General features: G+C 39.5%; 1 protein-coding gene across 2 annotated transcripts in view; it reads left to right on the top strand.

Moving 5' to 3' along the window:
• Positions 1–22343, top strand: part of LOC117403197 (formin-2-like) — a 197429-nt gene that overhangs the window by 58633 nt on the left and 116453 nt on the right. For both annotated transcript variants that reach the window (XM_059023818.1, XM_059023819.1), the window contains one exon: positions 813–900. In XM_059023818.1, the coding sequence (XP_058879801.1) occupies positions 813–900 (88 nt within the window). The remainder of the gene's footprint in view (positions 1–812; positions 901–22343) is intronic.

Here is a 22343-nt window from a genome sequence, read left to right as displayed (position 1 = left end):
TATATTTGCACCGTCAAACTATAACTTACACACATGGCTAACTAATGTCACTGTTGAATAAAACAAACTCAGAGTATTTTATTTATTTATTTATTTATTCCAATCTTGGTTGATATCCCTTATTCTGTTACTTAGTAAATTTCTTCAAAATTGTACAGCGTTTAAAAATGAAAAGGCAGGGTGTGAGCATACATATACAGTATTTATGAACAAACTAGTTAGTAACACGTTGCATGAATCTTTTAAATGTAGGGGTAACATGGTGGAATTAGCTTTCATTTTCAAAACAGCTCGGTTGTGGTTGTAACCTTATACTTTATAAGGTCATACAATGCAGACTTCAACAATATTGTGGTGCATGTTTGTTTTTATTTATTTATTTATTTTTTAATCGCTGTCTTTTATAGGTGTGTGATTTGTTAATTACCAAAATCTCAGTCAACAACTGAAGACATAAGGATAATTTTGTACCACTTAATTTGCACCGATGAAACATAACCTGGTTAACTGTACTGATGGCATATCAAATTCTTAGATGACAGCTATGGTTCTTGTAGAACTTAAGGATAAAACAAAAATACATTTCGACAAGGAATTGCATTAGTTCCATTACATAGCTGAGCACAAGGTGGTTTCAGTAAATACTTTCTGATTTTAAATACAGGCCTACTATGTGATGGTGCAGTTTTTTTTGTTTTTTTTTAATACATTTAAATCCAAAGCGTTTGGATCAACTTTATCCGTTTTGAAGGAAAGAAAGTTCTCTTATAGTTTTTTTGTAGCATATAATTTGATTGTCTTCATTTTCATAGGTTGTCAAGTTGCTAAACAACAAAAGGTCACAGGCTGTGGGAATCCTGATGTCTAGCCTTCACTTGGATATGAAGGATATTCAACATGGTAAGTAGAGCCTGATGCTTGGCTTCAACATTATTTTTTATTTATTTATTTTAAATATATGCAGTACCCCTACATTAAATAGCTATGGTAGGATGTGTTGAAAAGGTAAGACCATTATGATATCAAACATGTGCCTGGAAACTTATGACTTCTGTTCTTGGCTCTTTTTTAAAAACAATTTTTTTAAATTTGTATTCAAACTATTGGCCTAATTGTAAAATCTCCTGGTCCGAATATCTTTGGCTGAGGGATCATGCAATGGTAAGGGGATTAAATGCAGTAGAGCTATCCAGCAAAGCTAACATTTAATAAATCAAGTAAGTTCCTTTGGGCATTTTGATTAACAATTTTATTTTTGTTTGTTTTTTTATAAACCATTTTTTCAGGTTTTTCTTTCATGTACACTAGGGGCAGGAAACCTTGGCTCTTCTAGTTCATTCCATTGCAAGACTTTTCAACTGGGTGTAATAAACAAAAAACTGATTGAAACAAAGTCGGTCATGCTTTATTTTAAAGACCGTTTTTTTTTTTTAGTTTATTAACTGTTAACAAACATTGTTAATTTTTTAGGTTAGGGTTAATACAAATCTGATGTAATTTGCTAAACATTACTACCATAACAATCTGAACCAATTTCAAGCATATGATCGACTGGGTATTGATCATCCATAGGGCTCTGTGCCCGGTTGCGTAAAACATCTTAAGTATTTAACTTAAGGGTACATTTTCCCTTACCTAAGGGAATCACTTAAGAGCATTGCATAAAACACCTTAACTGGTCCACTAAGGGATGGGAAACCCCTTAAGTGCTTTTCACATCAGCCTTTTCTACAGCCAATAGACTCTAAGCTTGTTGTGCACCAAGTAGCTCAAGCACATCTTGGTTATCATCAAATCAAAGTTTATTTATATAGCACCCTTCATACAGGTGTATCTCAAAGCATTTTACAGGACAAAAAATCAAATTTATAAAAACAAACAAACACGTCCGATTGGAAAATATAAATTTCTCATTTCTAGTACAGGTTCACAAGATAGTCTGCTGAAATCCAGGCCAAGTGATTCAGGCTTATCCAGCTGGTTTGATGAAGCCACTAACAAAACCTGCATTCAACATTAAGAAATTTTGAGACATCCAGCCCTTAATGTCAGTAAGACAAGATACTATATTGGTCCCAAAAGAGGCATCACCAGGTTTTGGAGACAAATACAGCCTAATGTCCTCTGCACAAAAATGAAAATTTACTCCATGTTTGCTTATTATATTACCCAGAAGGAGCACATACATGGAAAATAATAAAGGACCTAAAACAGAGCCCTGTGGAACACCAACTAATTCAGACAATGCAGATTTTTCATTCCCAATTAAAACAAATTGAGACCTATCGGAAAGATAAGATTTGAACCAGGATTAAACAACTCCAGATACACCCACAAAATTTTGCAGGCGATTGATTAAGATAGAGTGATCCACGGTATCAAAAGCAGCACTTAGATCTAATAAAATTAAAACTGATAAATAACCAGAGTCAGTGCCAATTAATAGATCATTTAATACTCTAACAAGAGCTGTCTCAGTACTATGTGCATGGTGGAAACCAGACACATTTTTCATAGATGTTTTGTGTAAAAAATGTATGCAGTTGATTTGCAACTACCCTTTCTAGTATCTTTGCAAGAAAATGAAGTTTTGAAATAGGCCTGTAATTATGTAGAATTGTTGGATCCAAGTTATGTTTCTTGATCATTGGCTTTGACAGCTACCTTAAGAGCCGATGGAAATAACCCAGAAGAAAGTGAACCATTAAGAAAATTAAGAATATAGGTATTAAGAGAAAAACATATTTCGTTCAATAATTTTAGTTGGAATAGGATCAAGAATACAAGTAGTAGGTTTAATATGCATGACTATCATTTAAACCTATTAAGGTCACCAGAGAGAAGGAATGAAAAGTAACCAGAATAGGTCTGGTAGGTTCTACTGGGGTTAAGTCTTTCATCACCAAAGATATCTGTGAAATTTGATATCTGATGTTTAGAATTTTACTATGGAAATAGTCAATGAAGTCATTGCAAGAGACTGTGGCAGCAGAAGGATTACAAAGAGGATTAACTAGTTTATTCAAAATAGAAAAAAAATATCTAGGATTATCTTTGTTAGTTTCAGTTAAGTTAGAGTAGGATATTGATCTGGCTACTACCAAAGCCTCTCTTTACTTGATGGTCCTTCCATATAAGATAATGTACATGTAGTTTAGTACCTCTCCATTTACGTTCTAATTTTCAACCATGCCGTTTAAGTTTTCGAGTGGCGTCATTAAACCATGGCGAGTATTTCTTTAGAGAAACATTTCAAACCTTAGCTGGAGCAATAGCATCATGGGTACTAGATAGAAAGATATTATAATTATCAACAAGCTCATCCATAGTTTCAGAGTGCAAAGGTAATAAAGAGCCAAGTGCCTCTGAGACATTATCATCTACCCCAGGCCAGGTTTCAGTGAGAGCCAACATTTTAAGCTTTTGATCTACAATAAAATCATGAAGTAAAGGTGCTTTATTGGACAGTGATCTAAGATTAAATAATGCCAAACAGAGATTATTAGACTGATGTAGTTTTATTTGGCCAGTAATAACTGGGATATTTATAAGGTTATTATAACAAACTCCACAGGGTCTATTAAAAAGTAATACTGTGATACGAGAAGCCGACACAACTTCAATGGGGTAAGCCTTTTTTTGGTTTTCTGAAGATGGATTAATTGGGAATGCCTTTGCTGAAATAATGTTTCTCACTAGTACCTTGCCCTTCCCTGGATCTTAATCTAAAAAATCTTTTAGGTAGCTTTCAAAATGTGCAGCAAGCCTACTTGCCCCAGTACTGTTCAAATGAAGCCCATCTTTACGATAGTTGTTGTTTTTGTTTTTTTTTATAAATAGTCCCAGTTGTTAATGTATCCTATCTGTTCTTTAACACACCATGGAAACGCTGTCACCTTGCATTTTTACCTCAATATTTTACCTCAGAAGAAGAAAAACAATGGCTCAGAAGCAAAGAAACCCAAATTGGAACCAAGAAAAGAAATTCACTTTTTACTGGAGGAATATTCTAAAAGAAAACAAGTGTTGACCAGTAGGATTAATCCTCAGGTATCCGCACATACAAAACAAAAGCGTTGAGGCGAAATTACAGAGGCTGTAAACTCTAGCAACCTTGCCGTTCACAGAACAACTGCTGAAATAAAAAAAAAATATATATATATATATATATATATATATGAAAACAGCAATATCGGCAAAGAAAGAATACAGAAGGGAAGCTGGACAAATTGATTTAAAATTAGATTTTTGTCAATTTTGATTTAAAATAAAATCGATAAAGTGCATTTCCCAACAAAGACAAAGGAGATAAAATTGTTTGAAATAAAACCAGAAATCGGTCTCTAATTATGTCTGTATATATTACAGGACAAAACATAATTTGTTTTCCACCCCCAGTGCTAGAGGATTTTCTTGAATTAGGGACCGAATTGTTTAAAAGTCAAATTTCTCACAGGTCTCTAAAGGAAACATAGGAAACCTGAATATTGTTTTTTTCAGCACAATCTGAAATTTTTAATGATATAATTTACTTGGGCATAGCACAGTAATTACACAAATTAAGAACATAAGAACGTTTACAAACGAGAGGAGGCTATTCGGCCCATCTTGCTCGTTTGGTTGTTAGTAGCTTATTGATCCCAGAATCTCATCAAGCAGCTTCTTGAAGGATCCCAGGGTGTCAGCTTCAACAACATTACTGGGGAATTGGTTCAATACCCTCACAATTCTCTGTGTAAAAAAGTGCCTCCTATTTTCTGTTCTGAATGCCCCTTTATCTAATCTCCATTTGTGACCCCTAGTCCTTGTTCCTTTTTTCAGGTCGAAAAAGGTCCCCTGGTCGACATTGTCAATACCTTTTAGAATTTTGAATGCCTGAATCAGATCGCCGCGTAGTCTTCTTTGTTCAAGACTGAATAGATTCAATTCTTTTAGCCTGTCTGCATATGACATGCCTTTTAAACCCGGGATAATTCTGGTTGCTCTTCTTTGCACTCTTTCTAGAGTAGCAATATCCTTTTTGTAACGAGGTGACCAGAACTGAACACAATATTCTAGATGAGGTCTTAGTAATGCATTGTAAAGTTTTAACATTACTTCCCTTGATTTAAATTCAACACTTTTCACAATATATCCGAGCATCTTGTTGGCCTTTTTTATAGCTTCCCCACATTGTCTAGATGAAGACATTTCTACAGTCAACATAAACTTCTAGGTCTTTTCCATAGATTTCTTCTTCAATTTCAGTATCTCCCATATGATATTTATAATGTACATTTTTATTGCCTGCGTGCAGTACCTTACACTTTTCTCTATTAAATGTCATTTGCCATGTGTCTGCCCAGTTCTGAATGCTGTCTAGATAATTTTGAATGACCTTTGCTGCTGCAGCGTTTGCAACTCCTCCTATTTTTGTGTCGTTAGCAAATTTAACAAGTTTGCTTTCTATACCAGAATCTAAATCATTAATGTAGATTAGGAATAGCAGAGGACCTAATACTGATCCCTGTGGTTCTCCACTGGTTACCTCGCTCCATTTTGAGGTTTCTCCTCTAATCAGTACTTTCTGTTTTTTACATGTTAACCACTCCCTAATCCATGTGCATGTATTTCCGTGAATCCCTACTGCATTCAGTTTGAGAATTAGTCTTTTATGTGGGACTTTGTCAAAAGCTTTCTGGATATCTAAATAAACCATGTCGTATGCTTTGCAATTATCCATTGTCGATGTTGCATCCTCAAAAAAATCAAGCAGGTTAGTTAGACACAATCTTCCTTTTTTTTCAAAAAGAGCACATATACAGTACATGAATATGAAAAACTATAATAAAAAACATTACACAATAAACTACTGTGTAAACAGATGTAGACATCCAAAGTTTTGTTTCTGTTGCATTTAGCAACCTGGCATTGTCTTTTCTTCCTTGCGCCAGTGGGTTTGCACTGGCTGAAGGTTGGGGGGCATTTGCAAGCTGGCTTGCGTTTCTTTGATCAGAATGTTTCTCTGTCTTAGCTCCAGGGCTAGCTGCAAAATGAAGTCCCTCCGGGAGATTGTGTTCCCGGTGCACTCCTTGTACATAAACAAAAGCCAGGTCCAAAACATTATAAAAAAACAGCCACAGGCCACCTGCGAGAACCACTTTTGACAGAATACTGCCGTGCCATTTGATCAAGTACATCCACACCGTACTTCGTTGCATTGTAAAATGTAACAGTCTCTGGCTTTTGTTTAGCATCGGTCCTGATGGTCACTGATCTGTGCAGAGAGCTTATAATAATAATAATAATAATAATAATAATAATAATAATAATAATAATAATAATAAATATATGATGTGTAGAATGACTTTCATCAGTGTTTCAAGCACTCGACAGGATTATAATATGTTCTTTCACAATGACTTTGATTGTATTACAAAGGCCAGACTAAATTGTCGACTATATTTTATTGATTTCAATATGCGGTTACAAAAGCTGCTCTGGTGTTTTAAGGAGTAAGTTCTTAAAACTTATTTATTTTTACAATTCTGCAGCTTAAACACCGTATGGGTATTTAATTCAAATATTTAGTAACACTTCAGAACGGACATGCGCGAGAAAATTCACAAACGCAAAGAAATTTAAATTAATTGCCAAAACGGTTCAAAAGACTGTCATGGCGGTTCTAGTGTTAAACAAAACACACCAAAAGAAAAGGGCACATTGGCCAAAGTAAATGTAACACAAACTATTATAATACTTATCAAAATGAGGACCTTGTTCGATGGCTGGTAGCAGTCGCTCTTGCTCTTACTCTCTTTAACTCTCTCCTCCTGCTCTGAGCCCGGAGCGTGTCTTTTATACAGTGGCTGGAGCCTATTGGCCAATACACCAAACACTGCCATTTTGGTGGATAAAATTTAGGGGCGCACACACACACATGCAAAAAAATGATAATAATAATACAATTTTTGCTCAAATGTATTGTTGAATATCTACAGATCTTTTTTTCCCTTCCTTTCTTACATAACACTTGTGCAGTTCAATACTTTGGCATCAACAAAATTAAAAAGGGATGACTTTTTTTTTTTTAACTGCTTGGTAGCATGTTCCTCAGAATGTGCTACTTGCCTTTTTATGGTAGCGGGATGGTCTACCTCTCCGCACATTGCGTGCCGTTTTGAAGCACTGTGTTTTAATATATTTTCATGTTTGAACTTCTGGCTCCCTGTTAAAAATGCAGTCTTGCCTGCCATCAGTTCCCCTGCATCCTGATAAAACGTGCAAAACATGGATTTTTTTTAACATTGTCAAACTTAAGCCAGGGGATATCATTTAGCTACTGTTGGTTGAACTTGTATTTTACAACTGTGAACACGCTGTAACCAACTCGAAGTTCCCTGTTCGCTTTCATCTTCTGACATACCTGCATTGCTCATTTCTTGTAAAGACGCTGCCATAAATGAATTTGTTATTTTCCTCATCTTGGTTTGACAAACTGTCAGGAAACGAGTAGCCATCGCACTGATAAATCAGTGAAATTGGTGGGGTATGGGATACATTACAGAGTACATTACAATTGAGCTATGAGTTTAGAGCTATGAGGTTTTTTTTTTCTTTTGTTTTATACTTTTCAGCATAAAAAATAAATCACGTTTATTGTTTATAGTCAATCTTTAGGAATTTCTAGTCGCATACGTGCGCCTAAATCAAAATGTACGTTCGCACAAACATTTTGTTGTCTCATATGCAGAAACTGTTGGGATATTTTCATCTGTGCTACTGGACGACACAGAAGGCTCTCCCCATCAGCCGAAACAAAAACTGTTGCATGCTTATATGCTAGTGCTTGTTCTGATTTGTCCCGAGATCCACCGAAAATCTTTTGCGATCCACGTATTGGCCACCGCTGTATTAAACAATGACCTTATTAAGGCTCCAGCCACATTACCGCGAGCTACTTAAGATTCAACATTTTACGAAACCGGCTTTTCTCCGGTCTCAAACAACAATGACGGACGGTTTCGTCTGCCTGTACACAAACACAACATTCTGTATATTAATAATGATGATAATAATACAACACAAATAATATTTACATAAATAAAATACACACAAGGGGTGGGCACCCCGGCACAAACCCTTAAAATAAAGCATGACCACAAAGTCCTACAATGGAATGGACTAGAAGACGAGTTGCCTACCCCTGATGTACATCATAAACATGTATTACTACTGTGTTTATTTGTGGCTTTCCTTAGGAAACTATAACCAAGCTGCACTTGACATGTACCCGTCATGGTTAAAGAAATTGAAAGGTCTGTTCATCTGAGGCAACCCAACTTATCTGGTTTGCAGTGTTTGTTTATTTTGGCTTGTCAACCGTCAAAGTGTTCTAAAAACACATATTTATTGTATTTAATAAGTGTTAGCTGGGACAACTATTTTTAATCTCATCTTTATTTTAATTGGAATCCAACCAGTGTGTGTGTTTTGGGTCATCAGCAAGCTTTTTTGAGTTTATTTATTTATTCATTTATTTTAGTGCAAAGGGAGATTGAAAAAAAATAATTTGTTTAATATGATGCCAGAACTCTTTCTTGGAATACATATGTGAGGTTGTCTTCAGCTTACAATCATGAACAAGGTTTACAGTATGTATGTCGGTTGGTTGGTTGGTTCCTCTTGTGCGATTGCCATGTCTGCTAGTGTGAAACTGAGATGGGAGGAGCTTTCAAGAATTTTAAAGCTGTTTTTTCATGACTTACTTTGAATCCCAAGCTACCAAGATCCACAAATAAGTTTGATAAAAAAATAAAAAAATAAAAAAAAAATGTTCTCTGCAGCTAGAACAGAATGACACCAAAAAAACTGAAAAGGCAAAAATATGAACACATTGTTATATAAAGGGTAATTTAGTATTCTTTTGAGGAAAACTTGGTAACAAAATAATAGAAACAATGTTGAACAGGGAATAAAACCCAAGGGGCAGTTGTAACACCTTCCAAGTGTGAAGTTGGTTCAACACAACGTGATGTAGTTTCTACAGAAAGATGAAAAGTACAACCAGCAACACACAATTCAAGACATAAAAGCTGCATAAAAACTTACCAAGGGAGCAGTCCGAAGAGAAATGAAATCTGCTTGTGATTTTACAACTTTGGATTCAGTGCTTTTTCTCATAACTATAACTGGATTGTGTGTTTTGTCAGTAGACTAAATGCCCCCATTTATCTGTGGAGCTGCCAAGAGCATTGTGCAGAATATGATAAAGCATCTCTGTTAGGGAGCTTAGTTATAATTGTAATTCTGCAACCGCTGCTGCTATTATCTCGTAAAGCCTTCATGCCGACTTCATATTTTCAATGTTCTGGAAAATTTCAGGGAAAGTCTAACCGCACTTTCCACTGTGACATGATTGTTGTCATATTCTGGTCTTGGAACTGTTTGGTTCCCAGACCTAACCTGGCTTCATACTAAACTGGTAGACAACATTATTCTGTAATTCTCTAGGTCAAGATCGATCGTTGGTGTTAAACAACAAAAATGATACCTTTTCAGCAAACTTATACAGGGTGGCCTATAAGTCTGCAAATATCATATTGTGCCTGATGTTTTCTGTTAAATCGGACACCATACCCTCGTTATCCATCTGCACCACACATCAAAACAATCTGAATGTGTTCCTCTTTACGGTATTTCAAGAAGTTCAGTTTTATCAATAATCACTACTAAACAAAAAAGAGTTGCTGAAACACATGCTGATTAGAAATTCACTAAATTGCTGTAAAACACCTGGTGTTTTTTTTTTTTTTATTTAGTCGTTGCCAGTTATTATTATTTTTTTCTCCCAATTTAGAATGTCCAATTATTTTTTAGGCTCAACTCACCGCTACCACCCTTGCGCTGACTAGGGAGGGCGAAGACGAACACACGCTGTCCTCCGAAGTGTGTGCCGTCAGCCGACCGCTTTTTTTCACACCATGCAGCCACCGAAGAGCTAGTGTCAGAGGACAACACAGCTCTCGAGCTGCTTACAGGCAAGCCCGCAGGCGCCCGGACAGACTACATTGGTCGCTGGTGCTCAGTGAGCCGAGGACTCCCTGGCCGACCTAACCCTCCCTCCCCCGGGGCGACGCTCGGCCAATTTTGCGCCACCCCCTGGGAGCTCCCATCCACGGTTGGCTGTGGAATAGCCTGGACTCGAACCGGCGACGTCCAGGCTATAGAGCGGATCCTGCACTCCACGCGGAGCGCCTTTACCGGATGCGCCACTCGAGAGCCCCCCTGCATGTGATTTTATATTACTTTGTTTTATAATTGTTACAAATTATAAACCAAAAATGCAAACGCTGTACTGTAAACCTGCAATTATGTTTAAAAAATAAAAATAAAAACTCTCGGCAGAAAAGGCTTTTCATTCTAAAATATTAATAAAGTAATTCCCCTGTGTACCGTAATTGTAATGGTTATATATATATATAAAAAAAACAGATCCCTGAAGGTGGAAAGGATTAATTGTTTGTACAATTGGATGATTTTTTTGTAACAATTTATTCATTTTTCCAATTTTTCTACCTATTTTGTAATGTCCAATTATTATTCAACCTGGCTCACTGCTGCAACCCCCGAACTAACTCGGGAGAGACGAGGATGAACACTAGCATCCTCCAAAATGAGTGCCGTCAGCTGTCCGCTTTTTTATCATTCTGCAAGCCAGCCACAGGGGTCGCTGGTGTGTGGTGAGCCAAGGACTCCCCAGCCGACCTAACCCCTACCCCGCCCGGGCAGTGCTTGGCTAATTGTGCACCACCCCCTAGGAACTCCCGTCCACGCTCTGCAGTGGCATAGCTCGGATTCAAACTGGCGATGTCCAAGCTATAGGGCGCATCCTGCACTCTGGGCGGAGTGCCTTTACCAGATGCGCCCTTCGGGAGACCCGATTTGTTGTCCCGTTCTGAGGACTAGCATTCTCTGCATATGCAGAACAAAGCTTTTAAACAAGTGTTTGATAGTTCATAGATTTTACCATGGATTGAAAACAGGTTAAGATGAGGTGCCCACCTGTCCTATTAAATAATAATCTTTTAAACCGGTATAAATCATGCTGGGCTTTTTTGTTAGGCAACAGGCTGTGTTGCAATTTCTCTGTGTAAAGTTTTTAAACATTTGTCATGAAACGCTCATCGTTGATTAACATTTCTTCACAATTTTGTATGTTTTATGACATATTTCAATGGTTACTAGACTTTAGGGGTGTCAGGTTAACCCGAAAACTGAAATCAATAATTGAACCCACAATATCAAATCGATCGATAAAAAAATCGATATTTAGAGTTATTTTTGTTTTACCTACAATACAAAATAAGACACCTCTATATTATACTCTTACAATGTTTTAGTATCTCGCAACCGTCTGTTTAGAAAAACATCTAATGACAACACCGGATGACGGTCAAATGTCAAACTAAAATAAAAATGCGTTATAAAAGTGTATATATATATGATTACCCAGGTACACAAAATATAAACTTTCAAATGAAAAAATATAGAAGTTAATGTACAGTCAGTTACTTACTGTGTGTTGTTCTTAAGAAATATCCAACTAGATCACAGAATTGTAACAGTCCAAAAAGAAACCAAAACTATGTATATCCAATCTGTCCATTCAAACGTGTGTATTTTAAATGTTGTTTGCAAGGAACACAAGCCTGTCTACTTGCTCTGGATCCAGGGCTGCTCGCTTTTTATTTACAATGTTTCCTGCTGTCGAAAAGAGCGCACAGATGTGCCTGGCACACACAGGTATTTTTTGGCCAGTTGAGCAAGGTGTGGATATTTCAGGCCTGATTTTTTCCACCATTCCAGTGGATTGCTATCTGCTGAGAGTGGTGTCTCCTTGACATAGCACGCCATCTCCTGCATCAGTTGTATTTCGCAATTCTTTGTTTCTTCTTGCCCACAGGTGTATGTGTCCCCAAACAGGTCACCCACTGCAGTCAGTGCAGTTTTTCTGCTAGCTTCTTTATTTTCAGAACTGCCATGTTCATTTACCAAATCAGTTTCATTTACAAAACGCTGTATCACTTCTGTTTGAATTTCTTCCTGTACCTGACGCTTTTCTTGTTCAGATAAATGTATCAATCGGTGAAAGCGTGGGTCAAAGAATGACGTTTTGTTCAAAAGCATGAATGTTGATTGTCGTTCTTCTTTGTCGTACCTCAAACTCAGATCACTGTAGATTTTGTTTTTCATCTCCTTTATTACAGGAATTTCAGATGCTGCAAAATGTTTTAACTTGATTGATCAGGATATACTAAAGAGGTAAAACAGCTGAAGCTGTGGGGTATTTGTCTGTTGATAATGCAGCGGTTGCCGTTTTGAATGGTTTCAGAGTTTCACGGATATTTTCAACAACCATCCATTCGTTAGTTGTTAACTACAGATGCGAGAGCTTTTTTTCAAAGATTACAGCGGCCACTGCAGCCTGTTGTTCTGATGCTCGGCAAATCATGTCGTAGGTGCTGTTCCAGCATGTAACACAGTCATTTATTAAATTGTCATTTTTTAATCCGAGCAACTTTTGTCAGTTGGTGACCTATTGAAATGTGCAGCCGAACGTTTAAGTCGGGTAAGTGTTCTTTCGATCGGTCCAGTATTCAGTCCCTTCCGTACAGCAAGGTTAATTGTGTGAGCCACACGGGATGTTGATCAAATTGAGATATCTTTTTACTGCATTGACATAGTTCAGTGCATTATCAATAGTGACAGCAATTACTGACTCGCGTATATTAAAATCATCCAGAATTTCTGAAATACACTCTGCAACATTTTCTGCTGTGTGACTTCCTCAAAGCTCTTTGATTTGCAGAACAAAATCTTGCAGTTCCCAAGAATCAGTAATGCAATGCGCTGTTACGGTAACATAAGCATCGGTGGCTAAGGAGGTCCAACCATCTGTAGTTAAGCAATGTCCTTACAATCATGCAGTATTTGTTTTACATTTGCACGAGTGGTATCATACAGTTTAACTATGTTCTTTGAAATTGTTGTATCTCGACTCCATTTCACTGCAAAATTCCCTGAAACCATCACCCAGCCGTTTCTGATCCCTCCTCCACCGTGTATTTCGCTACACTCAAGTGGGTGGTGTTTTTCCAAATGGCTTCTCATGTTCGTTGTATTTGAATTATAGGGCAGATTGCGTTTGCATAATTTACATACAACATTTTTTTTATTTTCAATCTGTCCTCCAATCGTCCAAAATCCGAAATAACGCCAGTATTTGCTTTTCATACTGGGTGGTGTAACAATTGTGCTCTCAGGAGCACTTCTACCCGCCGTGTTATCACTTTTGTCAGACATCTTTCATTTATGAAAACGAACCAGAAGAGAATTAATCAGTTTCGCGCTGCACCTGAGGAGATATATTTGAACCTTAGTGCCGGGTATTTGTGTCGGTATTTCAAGTAGACATATTGGTGGCGTCCTGTAATTTAAATGCCAATATAGGAAGTTTGGTGCAACATTTAGTTTATAAATTCCAGAAATTTAATAAACTTTGCCATTATCGATGATCCAGTTTTATTATCGATGATCGTAATAATGAGGAAAATCGATAAAAATATCGATTTTCGATTTTATCATTGCAGCCCTACTAGACTTCCTAAAACAGAAACACTTTCAATAGTGGTCATATAGCAAGGCGCCACCACTGGCATCAATAGATACTTGGTATTTTGTATGCTGGCAGAAGGAGTTCAGTTAAGTCATAGAGGGAAATCTGAAAACAATGATATGGTCCTTTCCCTCAGTCAAATATTTAACTCTGTTTGAGTTAATAATGAGAAACAAATGATCAAAGGGGTCTGTCTCACATCTGTGTCTGGTAACAACACAGCACAAGTTCATTGAAAATGTGCTTGGTTATCATAGAAAGCTAACAACATTTAGGAAGAGAGGGGAGATTCCCTTTCAAGTACAAAATGTAACCATTACTGAATGGGTGTTTACCTCCTAACCACCCGAATCGTGAATACTTTACTTTATACCAAAAGCTGCCTTTGAGCCTGTGATCCCACCCCTGAGGAATCAAAAGTACTGAAGTCACAGATCTCGGCTCCATTTTTCCTTTCAAGACCTGACCTGACTGGAGAGCCTTGTTCAGATAAGTACATTGTTGCTTATATCTGTATATATTTAGCATTTGGTGTTTTTACACATTTTTAATTCACGCCAGTGTCACAGTTAAAGTATCATATTTCGTGGAATGTGCACTGAACTATTTTATAAATGTGTACAGATTATTTATTTTTTTAAACAGTAAATAGAAAGATAAAAGCACTGACATTATCAAAATCAACGTCAAAGTTATTCAAGCACTTTACAATAGCTTGTGAAACAGTGTTGTAATTAACAGCAAGTAGGTAAAGTGTATCTGCAAGTACAGCTCTCAGTTCTACATCAGATGCTTTTTTCACACTGTGGACTCACCATGCAGCCACCGAAGAGCTACAGCATCGGAGGACAACGCAGCTCTCGGGCAGCTTGCAGGCAAGCCCGCAGGCTACCGGCCAGACTACAGGGGTCGCTGGTGCGCGGTGAGCCGAGGACACCCTGGCCGACCTAACCCTCCCTCCCCCAGGGCGGCACTCGGCCAATTGAGCGCCGCCCTCTGGGAGCTCCCGTCCTCAGTCGGCAAAAGAATAGCCTGGACTCGAACTCGCGACGTCCAGACTATAGAGCACATCCTGCACTTTACGCAAGTGCTTTTACTGGATGCGCCACTCGGAAGCCCTGAGTAATTTATTTTAAAAGTGAAAAACGTCATGACTGCCGTGGCGGTTGTAGTGTTAAACAAATCGCTGTAATAGTTTTTCAATTTACGCATATTTGTGTGCACTGCAGGCTGTTGCTAGTTATGTCCCACTGCATTCTTGTGCCCCGCATGAAGCCAGCAGCTCGAGTCACTCCTTCCCAGGGACCCAGCAAATAAGCTCCGGCAGTAAGCAGTAAGAGCAGCTGCTGGGCTCAACAGCAATGCTCAGGACCGAGATACTCACTTCAGCTTGTTGTTGCTTGCACTTACAACCACAGTATCTCTGTCGTTTTGGTGACCAGCTATTTTAGCATCACCATTGCAAAGACTTAGTTCATTCTAACAAGCAGGCTTCCCTCAGCCTCGTGTTGGTACTGACTGGGTGGTTTTGCCAGTGGCTTTTACAGGTGGGCATCCCTGGACTATGCCACCCACGGTGACTGCGACTCGTGGACCCGTACCGGACCGTTACCAAGGTCACCTACCTGGTACCAAACTGGGACCGATGTTACCCACCGGTGCCCAACCTACCGGTAGCTGCGACCCGGTGGACTCATACAGTACCTAGGTCACCAACCCATCTCTGATCCCGACCTGGTAAAGAATTGTTACCGAACCGGGACAAGGCTATTGCACCGATAACGACCTGGTGCCGAAGCCACCGAAGCAGTACCAAACTGATATTGATATGGTGCTTACCAGGTTCCGACCCAGTGATTAGTACACCAAACCGATGCTGAGGTAACCAAACTGGTACCGAATTGGTACTGCTCCAGTCTTGACCCACCCAGTCCGATGTATAAGCAAGTTGAGACAACAGCTGTACAACCCTATACTGTACATTGCATTGCTTGCTCCTTGCATCACGCCGGGTTTTATCCCTGTTAGGACATGCAAGGCCAGTCTGCCTATGAAGGAAAGCATGGCAGATGCTCTTCCCGCCTGGGGCCAGAGCATGCCCATGAAGCACTGGTTAATCGCAGCGTCTGTAAATTCTATGCCCCTTTCTCCAAGTGCACGCTTGAGAAGAGGTTATCCCGCAGCTCTAAGGAATGTTCTGCGTCCCTTCCTCCTGCTCAGCACTCTCCCTCCCTCTCTCTTAGAGGTGGCTATGTCCTCACCCCATGGCTCAGGCAGGAAACAGTTTTCATGGTCTTCCTCATGCTCCTCAAGCTCTGCCTCTCCTTTCCCCCTCTTCCTTGCGGAAGAGGTGCCATTCCAGGTGATCGGCAGACTCGGAGCTGATGGAGAATTTGGGCAGCTGCTTCCCAGCAGGGAAAACTAATTGTTGCTGGATTGCTGCGGGAACGCTTTGCGCCACCTATCCTGCCCGCTGGGCTGCGAACACAGATTAGCCACAGGGGAACATACTGTCCATCAAAACCTCCTGAGGTGGGTGAACAGGAGCTGGCCTTCCCGTCTGTGGACGTGGAGTCAGACGGCACGTCCCCAGCTGTAAAGTTCTCCCTGTCGGCAGGTCATACTGCTAATCAAAAGGGCCACTGCAAACTTGCAAGGGGAAACAAGGCATTCCATTTTTGATGATGAGCCTACCGCCTCTCCCATATCCCCCCCAGTTCACCCAGATTTTCTGTATGAAATCCACTTCCTGCGACCATCGGCAACAGCTGCTGTTTCCTGTACGATGGACGCCCTATTAGGGTGCATGATGCGGAAAAGCTGGGCATGGCTTCCATTGCTGCCTTGGTCTAGGCACCTAATTTGGCGCTGCTATCCAAGGACGCCGCCTGCCCTTACAAGCAGTGCCAGGTTTCTGAGATTATCCTCAAAAGGTCTTATTGAGTCAGGGTGTTAGCCGCACGGCTAGGGAACTACACCAGCATCTTGGTAGCCTACCAGTCGCATTTGCTGCAGTCCCTCTCCATGAACCACAGGCCCTCACCACAACAACTGGATTAGCTGCGCCTGGTGAACAAAAAACTGCTCCGTGTGTCCAAACTCAACGGCCTGGCTGCGCTGGTAGCCTCTTGCAGGCAGCTTTGGCTTTCCTAGGCACCCGACAGGGACAAAGCACCGCTGTTGGATGCCCCGGTCACTCCAGAACATACGTTTGGTCCCGTGGTGAGATGCTGCAGCACTCTCACTGCGCGCAGGAATCCACTAAAGAGCTGGTTCGTCTGCTTCCCAAGCGACAACCTCCGGCACATAAATCAGCAAAATCTGGCTCTCTAGGGCCCAGCAACCCCAAAAACTGGCACAGCTGGCTGCGTCCACTGCCAGAAGCGATGCTTAGGACTGGCCCATGGCTGCTCGCTCCCAGAAGCCATAATAGATTCCGCCACCCTGCTCCAAAGGAAGGTGCAAGCTAAGCCACAGGCAGCACAGCAGCCCTAAGAGTTTGCTGCCACAAGCCTTGGACCCTTTCTCAGGGAGGCATCTGAACTCTTGGTGTCGCTGCACCACAGGCATCTGGGTGCTTACTATCATTCAGGGTGTTTGGTGGGGCTACCACTTTAGACCCACCCCCCTCCAGGAAACGCATCATCGCTCAGAGGAGCCTTAGCCTGTATTCAACAATTTAGGTTACCACGGTTCGAACACTGGCTACAGGGAAGAAAAATGTCTACTCTAGTGACTGATCTCATTAGAGGAATCACAAAACCAGAGCAAAGCTGTCTCCAAACCAACATATTTAATCTGGATCTCATCCTGCATCAAGTTCTGTTGCAGCCTTCAAAGGAAACCATCGTCAGGATCCATAAAAATCCACAGGGTAAAGTATGGTTAATAGAGGGGCGAAACTAAGATCTGCCCAATTCAGGACATCTGTCACGATGCTACCTTGGCCTCCTGTGAGACCTTTATTAGTATTACAACTTGAATGCGTCTTGCTTTCAGCCTACTTTTACTCTGTATTCTGTGTTTTTCTCTACTAACATCTACCAACCAGGCTCTTGTCTTAAATGCTTTGGAATGGTTCACTCTGTGTGATGTTCATCAGGCGAGGTAAGAAGACAAAGATTACATAAGAACACAAAGTTTACAAACAAGAGGAGGCCATTCAGCCCATCTTGCTCGTTTGGTTGTTAGTAGCTTATTGATCCCAGAATCTCATCAAGCAGCTTCTTGAAGGATCCCAGGGTGTCAGCTTCAACAACATTACTGGGGAATTGGTTCAATACCCTCACAATTCTCTGTGTAAAAAAGTGCCTCCTATTTTCTGTTCTGAATGCCCCTTTATCTAATCTCCATTTGTGACCCCTGGTCCTTGTTTCTTTTTTCAGGTCAAACCCCTGGGTCGACATTGTCTATACCTTTTAGGATTTTGAATGCTTGAATCAGATCACCACGTAGTCTTCTTTGTTCAAGACTGAATAGATTCAATTATTTTAGCCTGTAAACCTGTAATATGCTTTTTTCATATGGTGGTGAACTCCACACACCTACAGTATATCCCAATCTCCTTTGCCCTCTTTCCTTTACTGTTATTTTCAAAATTTGGACTGGTTATGACGGGGGCTTTGGCGCTGAAAAGGATTACATCAATGATCACTGGGTAAGAGATCAGTTTTGTTTCCTCCTGACCATGCAACATGGAGATCAGGATTTCACTCTGTGTGTTCATCATCCTGTGAAGAAACCATATTACAGGTAATTTTCATCATTTTCAATGGATAAAGCCCAGCCTAACTTACAGATGTTAGTTGGGTAGCAAACCAAGCATTTGAGCAACATGTTCTAATTCCAGTAGTCTCCCAAGTTATTTTACATAATTGAGGTGAATGCTGATGTGTTGAACTCACTGATGTGTGTAGTTAGTCAATCAGAAAACTGCAAATATATCTCTTCATGCGCCATTGAAAAAACAATGTTTTTTTTTTAAAATTTTTTATTAATATCTCAGATCCCATTAAATAGGAACGTGCTTGGTAATCAGTGTGCAGTAGTGGTTAGGGCTCTGCACTCTTGACTGGAGGGTCGTGGGTTCAATCCCAGGTGTGGGACACTGCTGCTGTACCATTGAGCAAGGTACTTTACCTAGATTGCTCCAGTAAAAACCCAACTGTATAAATCGGTAATTGTATGTAAAAATAATGTGATAACTTGTGACAATTGTAAGTCGCCCTGGATAAGGGCATCTGCTAAGAAATTAATAATAATAATAATCCAAATATACTAGTTGTGACGTATACATTTCCATACAAAATTAATTGTACATGGATCAGACCCGTATACAAACATTATACTTTATTTTTCCTTTTAATGGTTCATTGGAATTGCATTTAAAGATGTAATTGGCAATTCCTACAGCAGTTCAACAAGCCAGCAATGACGTCTGTCAATCTATCTGATCATTCAAATTGCTCTTGTAATTTCAGCTGATTTAAAGCTAAACTTTTTAAACATTTTAAAAATGTTGTTTAACACTTTGTTATGCATTTAAAACTGGTTTACCTTAGTTTCAGTATTCAACACACTGATTGTAAATCAGAAAGGGAATCTTGTCAATTTTATTTAGTTAGCGACATTCCACTCTTGTATATAGCTCTGGAAGCACATATTGCTGCTTATTTTGTTATACAGATTTTACAGAAGACATGTAGTGCTATGGTTATTGTTGGTATTTTCAGATCTTTAAAACTACTTAAAGATCAGGTCTGTGTAGTTAATAAACTAGTCTGACCGTTACATTAAGGCAGCAGTTTGTTGACAAGCATTATGTTGACCATAGACTTTCAGGCTGCTGGGAATTTCCTCTGGGTAAATGTTCATTATCTTTTGACATGTTACACATTATTGTCTGGCACATGACTACACACAATCAGGGATGATTAGTGTTCAGAGGGCTGCATTAATTTTCCATTACCAGCTGTGGAGAAGAAGAAAGAAAAAAAAACTTTTCCATGGAATTGTGATTTTGGGTTGTGGATTTCAGTTTGAAATGCTACCAGCAGCTTTATAAAGTATTAACAGTTGTCTGGATAATGTGACAGAATATGTAGCTGTTTTAGAGTAAATTCAAATGAGCCTTAGCTTGTTTTTTTTTTTTATGTTCATTAGTTCTTTCCCTGACTAGTGAAAAAGCTCCTCAATCAGCACTAGCTAAGATCAGTTTTGATCTTAGTTTGCTGTATGGGTTATAGATTGAAGGTGTAATTAAAAACTTCACTATTGCAGCAGGTAGTTGTAGGACAATGCTTGTTTGGCATAACGGTAGATTTGCTATGCTCTAAAGCTGCGGGAACATACACTTTGTGGCTTGGAACTTAGTTTCTGGAGACTGGAGACCCTTTCACGTTGGCACTCCTAAACGGGACCAGACCTGGGTTCTGGCTACCTGGGTCACAATCCCGCGTAGTGTGAAAACACGTACCTGGGTCGTACCCGGGTCTCAGCGACCCACCTCCAGGATGTGGGTCAGCATGCTTTGACCCGGGTTGAGCGAGACAAAATGCTTGACGGCCGTTCGTGATCCGACGCAATAACAAACAGCCACGCCTGCGCGAAGGTTTCAGTTCCGCAAGGAAAATTTCTGTTTAGCCATATTTTTGTTGATTGAGACACAGCATAAGCTAGATTGCAGCCAAACATTTGCTCTAATCAACATTTGGGCTGATGGTTCAATCCAGAGAAGCTTGGATAGAAGCATCAGTAAAAAGCTGCTTCCGGGGCATTGATATGTGCATTGTGCACTTGCGTCTGTCACCCAGGTCAACCGTGCTTTATCAAAAGCAATGTCATATTGCATACCCGACCCGCATGATACCGGGTTATGACACGGATAGAACATGCCAGTGTGAAAGGGGCTTATGTTTCAGGCCGCTACATGACACACTAGGGGAGACTTCGGGTTTGATACAGCAAAGTTGCCTCAAACTAGGTCTACCAGCCTCCTAGAAGCAGGTTTCAAGTCACTGTTTATGAAAAAGTGACCGTGTTCTCTCAGTTTAAGAATATATAATGAAAAGCCTATGTTTCTATATCCGTGACCTCCAGAAAACAATTGTACTGTACCTCCAGGTTGTATCCTGGTGTACAGAATTAAAACATGTTAAACCCTGAACAGTAATATGACAGGCTATGTTTGGTTTGTATTGTATAACAATTGGAATCTCTCTTCCACTGACTTTTCGTTAAGATTCCAAATTTTGTCAACATTTAATATACATAAGCTCCATCTCACGTGTGTGGATCAGGTTGAATCCAGGAAGTCTATATTTTTAAAAAATACAGGCCTGAGTGGTGTTCCACTTGCAAAAAGTTTTATTCAAGAATTTGATAAATACATAAACATTTGGTGAAAGAGAGGAATCACAGAGTCGTAAGTAGTTATTGACTTCTCTACCTTTTGTAATACACCACCCACTCGATATATCGCTGGTGTCGTATTACAAAAAAATCCACTATATATCGAGGGGCCGCGATATAGCGAGAGACCCATAGAAAAACAAATAGGCTAATAACAAATACTGTACAACCACGCCCTTGTTTTATCAGGTGCGTCAGGGTCCAATATAAGTCCTCTACGCAACCCACTTTTTCTCAGATTTCGTATAAAAAGCAGCACACCGTTTTAAATCGTACAGCGGAGGGTAATTGCTTCTTATCAACTTCAGTCTCAAATTCATTTCATGAGTCTGACTCTCCTTTCTCAAATGCCCAAACCCCCTGCATTGAAAGAATCCACTCCCAACAGGCTTGTTGCTAGGGAGCCGACACCACTGTCCTGTGACTTTTGCTAGTGCATTGCTGCTGCCACAAGTTAACACCTTTGCTGGCAAAAATAGAAAACGCTTCAACAAGTAGATATTTAATTTGCTTTTGTGTTATTGTGCAATACGTGTGTATATGATAACAACAGTACAATATTAATGCTTTTTGTTTTTAATTGTTTCGTATATTTTTGTTTGTGGTGTGAAGTACGAAATAAAACTAACAGTAATTCTATGTATACTGCTGCTAAGGCATGCACAGTTAGAGAGTAAAAATGGGGAGCCAACTCCACGACTGCGATATAGCGAGGGGCGATATAACGAAGGGTGGGTGTACAAAATACAAAATAAACAAAATACAAAACAGGAGTGACCAGACCCTGCTACGTTCCTAACTACAGTATAACAGACTCTTTAGTAGAATATGTAGTAATGCTAAAGAATTGTATTAAATGTACTGTATGACTTCAGCAGTGATTATATATTTTAATGTATTTGTTTTAATTGGGAACTTATGGTAGTGCTTTGCAACAATTCTGTTAGACTGCTTTATTTAGGCCTTGTGCTTTAATTAAAGCACCATGGCAGGAAATCCTGCCAGAACAACTTTTTTTTTTCTCTGTACACAAAATTTTGTGTTAATTTTATTGTACTTTTTTTTTTTTTTTAGTTTTCCTGAGCAGTCCTCTTAACATTAAGTCTTTGAACATTGTCATGATTCCACTTTCCAAAAAAGATCAGAGGAGTATAATCAAAGCTGTCAGCTTTTTTGGCATTTGTTAGTATATAACAGTTTCAAACAAAAACGATTGTAAAAGTTCTCTTGCTATTCATAGAGGGGCCACCTGGGATGGTTCTTATCAACCAAGGTT

The sequence above is a fragment of the Acipenser ruthenus genome, chromosome 5 (genome assembly GCF_902713425.1).
Source record: "Acipenser ruthenus chromosome 5, fAciRut3.2 maternal haplotype, whole genome shotgun sequence".
In the NCBI taxonomy this organism is placed as follows: Eukaryota; Metazoa; Chordata; class Actinopteri; order Acipenseriformes; family Acipenseridae; genus Acipenser; species Acipenser ruthenus.
Note: the sequence above shows the minus strand (reverse complement) of the source record. Positions and strands in the feature narration are given on the sequence as shown.